This window comes from Macadamia integrifolia, chromosome 9, assembly GCF_013358625.1.
Source record: "Macadamia integrifolia cultivar HAES 741 chromosome 9, SCU_Mint_v3, whole genome shotgun sequence".
NCBI lineage: Eukaryota > Viridiplantae > Streptophyta > Magnoliopsida > Proteales > Proteaceae > Macadamia > Macadamia integrifolia.
Genome location: NC_056565.1, coordinates 7,563,288 through 7,569,291, shown reverse-complemented (window position 1 = coordinate 7,569,291; position 6,004 = coordinate 7,563,288). Strand labels below are relative to the sequence as shown.

General features: G+C 38.3%; 1 protein-coding gene across 1 annotated transcript in view; it reads right to left on the bottom strand.

Moving 5' to 3' along the window:
• Window positions 1-5,870, bottom strand: part of LOC122088915 (CTP synthase-like) — a 9,970-nt gene extending 4,100 nt beyond the window's left edge. Inside the window, exons 1-14 of the mRNA XM_042658292.1 lie at window positions 5,429-5,870; window positions 5,024-5,228; window positions 4,063-4,142; window positions 3,555-3,641; window positions 3,369-3,419; window positions 3,163-3,280; window positions 3,027-3,083; window positions 2,830-2,894; window positions 2,582-2,665; window positions 2,447-2,497; window positions 2,283-2,345; window positions 2,145-2,191; window positions 1,964-2,033; window positions 1,818-1,880 (exon numbers count right to left, since the gene is read on the bottom strand). Coding sequence (XP_042514226.1) covers window positions 1,818-1,880; window positions 1,964-2,033; window positions 2,145-2,191; window positions 2,283-2,345; window positions 2,447-2,497; window positions 2,582-2,665; window positions 2,830-2,894; window positions 3,027-3,083; window positions 3,163-3,280; window positions 3,369-3,419; window positions 3,555-3,641; window positions 4,063-4,142; window positions 5,024-5,141 — 954 coding nt within the window. The 5' untranslated portion in view covers window positions 5,142-5,228; window positions 5,429-5,870. The remainder of the gene's footprint in view (window positions 1-1,817; window positions 1,881-1,963; window positions 2,034-2,144; window positions 2,192-2,282; window positions 2,346-2,446; window positions 2,498-2,581; window positions 2,666-2,829; window positions 2,895-3,026; window positions 3,084-3,162; window positions 3,281-3,368; window positions 3,420-3,554; window positions 3,642-4,062; window positions 4,143-5,023; window positions 5,229-5,428) is intronic.
• Between the last annotated feature and the right edge of the window lie 134 nt (window positions 5,871-6,004).

Below are 6,004 nucleotides of genomic sequence, written 5' to 3'. Positions count from 1 at the left end.
GGTGGTGGGGTGGTGAGGGAGGGAGAAGATGATGGAATGAAACATATGGAAGACATAAGATGGACGGATGGCACAGAAAATGAGGAGTGCAATATTTCAAAAGCTTAATTTGATACAAAAATGAGATCATTGCCTTGCTTGCAAAAGGGTTTCCAATATTTGTATATCCATAGCTAATATTCTGTTCTTACAACTTCATGTTTAAAGAAGTAACAAAATACTTTTTCCTTGATAACAATATTACGTCTGCAGAGAGTTTGTGTGGCCTTTCCAATCATCCAAATCACTCCTGTCATCACCCCAAATGGCAGGCCTTTTGACACGAGCCTCCTAAACTTGCTAATTTAGATATTATATCAACACATAAAAATAAATCCACAAGAACAGTTGTTTGTTCCTTGTTTGCATCTATTCCAACATGTGCCAAGCCCAAATAGCTGGGAAAAGGCTTAGTATGTTAGCGGCTTTTTACCAAACCCCACATCCATCCCCAGGCACCACCAACAACAGTTGTATGTTGTTCCTTGTTTGCATCTATTTCTAACATATGGAAAGCCAAATAGCTAGGGAAAGGTTTAGTAAGTTAGCGGTTTTTACCAAACCTCACATCCAACCCCTGGCACCCCCAAAAAATAAAAAATAAAAAAAATTGCAGTTCTACCTCTGAACTATTAAACCCACTCTATATCTAACCAGACTTTTATTTGCCGTTCTCACTCAAGTTTAGTAATCAATCGGAAAAAGGAATACTACAAAAATCTTCAGAGATAATAACTTGCAGGTTAGAAACTTGACCGACCTACTAACAAGCAGGTTATCAGCTTGATTTGACTGAGAAATAAATAGAAAAACACGAGGCCATGGAGTTGAAAGCTGCCTTTTTAAAGTGGGTTACTTACTTGACCAATCCATCCAATGTGCACTCTCAGCAATGAGAGTGCTACCAAGTGCCATGCAAGGATGGCTATGCACCCAACCAAATTTCATAACATTTTGCTCCAATTAACATGATGTGCCTCATTCTAACAAAAACTACATCAAAAGGTTAAATATGCTAACTAAATTACTAGGTGCAGACCAACAGGCCCCAAAACTTGATAAAAGAAACTATCGGATATAGCACAATACAGTTTAACTGCAAGAGGTGGCAACATATAACCATGTAATGCAGGCACAATCCAAAATTGATCTTATTTGATATCTATGGGGAATGGGTTTTTAATATTTTACGGTTTTTTTGTAATAGGCTGAATTATAAGGCCCAAAAGTGGGGACCAAAGTGGTGTATGAAAATAGATATCTAATTAGTAGTGGCTCCATTAGGTATTAGAGACAGGAGAGCTTCTTTTGTTTTCCTATAAATATGTAACCACCCCCTCCCATTATGATGGTTAATGGAATATGGTACAGCATTTGGATTAAATTGGTAGGCAAGAGAAGGCTTCCTCTTTCTCTCTCTTATCCCTTTTTTCTTCTGAAGTTACTGTTCAGATGTCCCAGAACAGCCCCTTATTTCTTCTCATTCTCTTCTTCGTTCCCATCGCAGGCTGCTGAAATCAACCAACAAGTACGCATTTTTGGCCTATTTTATTAGGAAACAGTTTACATCTAGGCTTGTGGATTAGCTGATCTAATCTCTGATTCCTTGAACGAAAACAAGGATTTAATGGCTGCATCACTATGGCATGAAGATATTAGAGAACTCATGATAGAAGGGCATAAAAATTGCTGCAGTAAAGATAAACTAAGGCAAGCAAGAAGGGATAACATATTGCATGAAGAAATCACATTGACAACAGGTCCACAGCTTTATTCACCTTTAAGACAGAAAGGTAAGAATCAGAAAGCCCAGTATATTTTCCAACCATAGCAATTCTGACCTGTAAAATAAATGAAATGTCAGTTGGAAGACCAGATCATGAAATGAAACTTCAAACAAGCAAGAGAAATGTTTGGGACGAACAGGCTCATGTAACAAATTACACCGTTCAACCCTCCCAGTCCATTCCTTCAAATTAGGCTCCATAGCAACACTGTACATGAAAGACATGACATCAACAAAACCGTCAACAAAACTGCAAACTGTCACACAATAAGCATGGTAGATAAACCTTGACAAAAATACAGAGTTTAATGAGACAAACCCTTGAAGGTTCAGCCCTTTCAAGATCGCTTCATGTGCCTTCTGATCCTGATTTTTTCAAGGGGGCAAACCAAATGCTTTTGGTAAGAAATGAGAACAACAGAACATGAGTGCTATAAGTATCTATGAGCAAACTTACTCTTAATAGCAAAGGAATGTGCCAAATATTTGGAACATCATATAGAGTGATTATGTTTGCTGCCTGAAAACAAGCACCACCATATAGTTAACTTCCTGCAGAATAGTACAGAACTATTTTTACAGAATCCAAATAGAGTAATATCAATATTTTTGTTACAATACCGGGACATGGCAAAACTGAGAGAGTTTTTCTTTCACATTTTCTTCCAGTGCCTGTCAAAGACAACAGTGATTAAATTTCAAATGAACACACACACACACAAAGAGAGAGAGAGAGAGAGAGAGAGAGAGAGAGACCTTTGTGCTGCGACAGGCTAAGATATTTGGTGTCAGACCCAGTCCTCTTAGTCCCCGAACACTATGCTGAGTTGGCTTGGTTTTCTAAATGGAAAAATAATCACGCCACTCATCAGAGCCAATAAGTAATTGTGATTACTGAGGACTCCATGCTTAGGCTTCCTATAGTCCCTGGATCATGAGTATAGATCCAGCAGACATTTCTTAAATTAATTTGCACAGAAGTAAAATAAGTAGTTTATGTATACCTGTTCACCGACAACGTTCAAAACAGGGACAAGACTGACATGAATCAGGCAGAAGTTTCCAGCACCTGAAAAGTGGAAAATTTGTGGAACATAGAACAAAAAAACAGTGATCAACCACATAAGTTAACTAAAAGCTAACTGATGCTGAAAGAAAAAAGAAAATATCCATAATAAAGGCATCAGCACAAGTTCCTTACCAACACGGTATGAAAATTGACCCAGTGCCTCAATGAACGGCATAGATTCAATATCACCTGTCCCAAGGAAGGTTGTTATTAGGTCAGTAAAATATAACAATATCAATAAACTCAGCATCAATTGTGCTTAATATACCTATAGTTCCACCCAGCTCTATGACACAAACGTCAGCAGGGCCTTCTTTTCCATCAACTGGAATCATAGCCACACGCTCAATCCACTCTTGAATGGCATCTGTAACATGAGGCACAACCTAGAAGAAGAGAGAGAGGATTAAAGATGACGTTGAGCCTTGAGAAGAAGGTAGCGAAACAAAACCCACTTCAGAAGTTGGAGCAGACCTGGACAGTTTTTCCAAGATAGTCTCCCCTTCTTTCCTTGTCAATAACAGACTGTTAGCCATCAAAGAAAAATAGTCACTTCAATAATTCAGTCTGTAGACAAATAGTAACATCCATGTACCAACTACATATTCAGATAAAATCTGACGATGATAACTGCAACTTGGTTTTCAGTAACAAAATTACCTGATAAATCTTCCCAGTGGTTATGTTGTTATCACGAGTCAACTTGATATCCAGGAACCGTTCATAGTTCCCAAGATCCAGGTCCACCTTCAACACATAAATATAATTGATTTTGTTGGTTATAATAAGACGATCGACAAGTTCATCAGCTTTATGGAAGCATATGGATCAATAAAGAGGAAAACAAAGCAGCATGATTTAACAGAACAGAATGGCAAAGAAGATTAAGGCAGTTGCAAGAAAATCTATCCCGAGACAACACCAATGCCACATGTGCATTAGGCAAAGCATGGCTTTGCGGGATGCAGTGTCATAGTTCTATATGATATGGGATTGGAGGGAGAATAGTCCACCACATTTCCTTTTCTGGAATCTTTCCACTAGCATTCTTTACTTCACATCACAAAGTCATTACGCATGTCCAATTAAAAAAAGCACCCAAATGAAAAGTTATGACTTCCACATAACCAGCATAGGCAGCAGGCATAACGATGGGAAGTTTCTTTACCTCACCACCATCATCTAAGACGAACACTTCTCCATGCTCAAAAGGGGACATTGTTCCTGCATCAGTGTTCAAATACGGATCTGTACAAATAAATAGAAATGAGTGACTACCATTAGTTTGCGTTATCAACCTTCAAACTCTTTAGGATCCAAATGAGAACACAACAAGTGGAAAGTCCTCCCATTCAAAATGGCAGAGCTCAATCAAAAGAGAGCAGTAACAAAATACAAGTGAAACTACTTCAGCTGATAAAGGAACGCAGCATTAGTATTGTAAATTAAAACAAACCAACTAGTCACTTTGAGACTGAAACCACTCGCATCCACCCAAATCCCTTCCCTCCCACTACCCTAAAAATTCACCGAGAAAACAATACTGCTAAGTTTACCAGTCAACAACACAAACTAAAATTAGAAACAATTAAGAATTCTTAAAATGATTTAGCGAAATGGGCAGCACAGAATCTCTAAATAAAAAATAACCTAAATCATAGTAACAACCCAAGAAAAAACAATAAATCACTGAAAATATACACCTACTAAGTGATGGTCTACCAGTATATCTTCAAGATACTTAAAACCAAATCAAGAAATTAAAGAAATAAATCGTATGATATTATCTAAGAGTTCATGTTCATTTCAAAGAATCAAAAGTGAATATGGAGAGAACCCAGTACAATGGGAAAGATGATTCAGGTAATGACAGACACTATCTATATAATCAGATGCTCCCAAAGAGACTGAGCATGACAATAATATAAACTGGCGTAGAAAACAAAGGAAGAGGCTTACAAGCTCTCAACCAGAGAAATAAAACTGAGAAGAAAAGATAAATAAAGATCTTTGAGAGAGGAGGACAGAGTAGAAGAAGGGCCCTTTTCTCCTTTTCTGTTTAAAAGAAACACCACAAAAAGAGAACTATGTGTGTGTGTGAGATGCAGAGCGAGCATCGTAACACAGACCTATCTTAATGGAAGTAACACGAAGACCACAGGCCTTTAGAACGACTCCAATACTACTGGCCGTCACCCCCTTTCCGAGACCACTAACGACGCCGCCGGTCACTAAAACATACTTCATCTTTCCTTTCTCTTCCCCTGTTGGCTTCCGATTAATTTTCCGATCCAATGACGAACAAAGATCAAACCCACCTTCCCTGTTCCTTCCCTGTTTGACCAATCAAACTTCAGTAAAGGGAAATTTAAAAGAAAAAAGAAAGAGACTCATTCAACTCCTATAAAGGCACACAAAGGAAGAGGGGGGGAAAAATGGGATTTTGCAAAGCTTTACAACATAGAAATGCATTTTCCAATACCCACATGAATGATTCCACACAAAAAAAAAAAAAATGAAAAAAAAGGAAGAACCTGTCTTCGTTCTTGTTGCTATTGTTGTTGCAGATGAACTCCTTCGATTTTTTTTTCTTTTATTGATGGTTGTTGATTCTCCTACTCCTCTTCTTCTTGTTGTTATTCTTCTTATGTTGTTCTCCGTCAGGTGATGCGCTCCAAGAAAGACGGCCCTTACTTCCGCCTCTGGCTCTCAAAGTCTCAGGTCTAAGGTCTGACCTTCTTCTCTCTAACTCCAATGGCAATAAAAACTCAACACACTCCTTATCACTTTCTAACAAACCTACACGCTTTGAGCGCCTTGTTTGGTGGGAAACTCCTGCACTGCCGTTTAACAAACAGAAACAGAGAGAACGAAGAGCGGAAGAACGAAAGAGCGTGAAAGAGAGATAAGGAAGGTGACTGAGAGACGGCAATGGCTATGTAAATGAGAATGAGGAATGAGACCTGGAGGAGTAAGGAATTTATATAGCTCTCAGCCTCTCAGGCTCCACAGTCTAAAACCCAAGGGTCTTCTCACTCTAGAGTCATTGTCTCTTCTTCCAGCTGAGGCAAAAAAAAAAAAAAAAAAAAACTTTTTTTTTTTTCCAATTT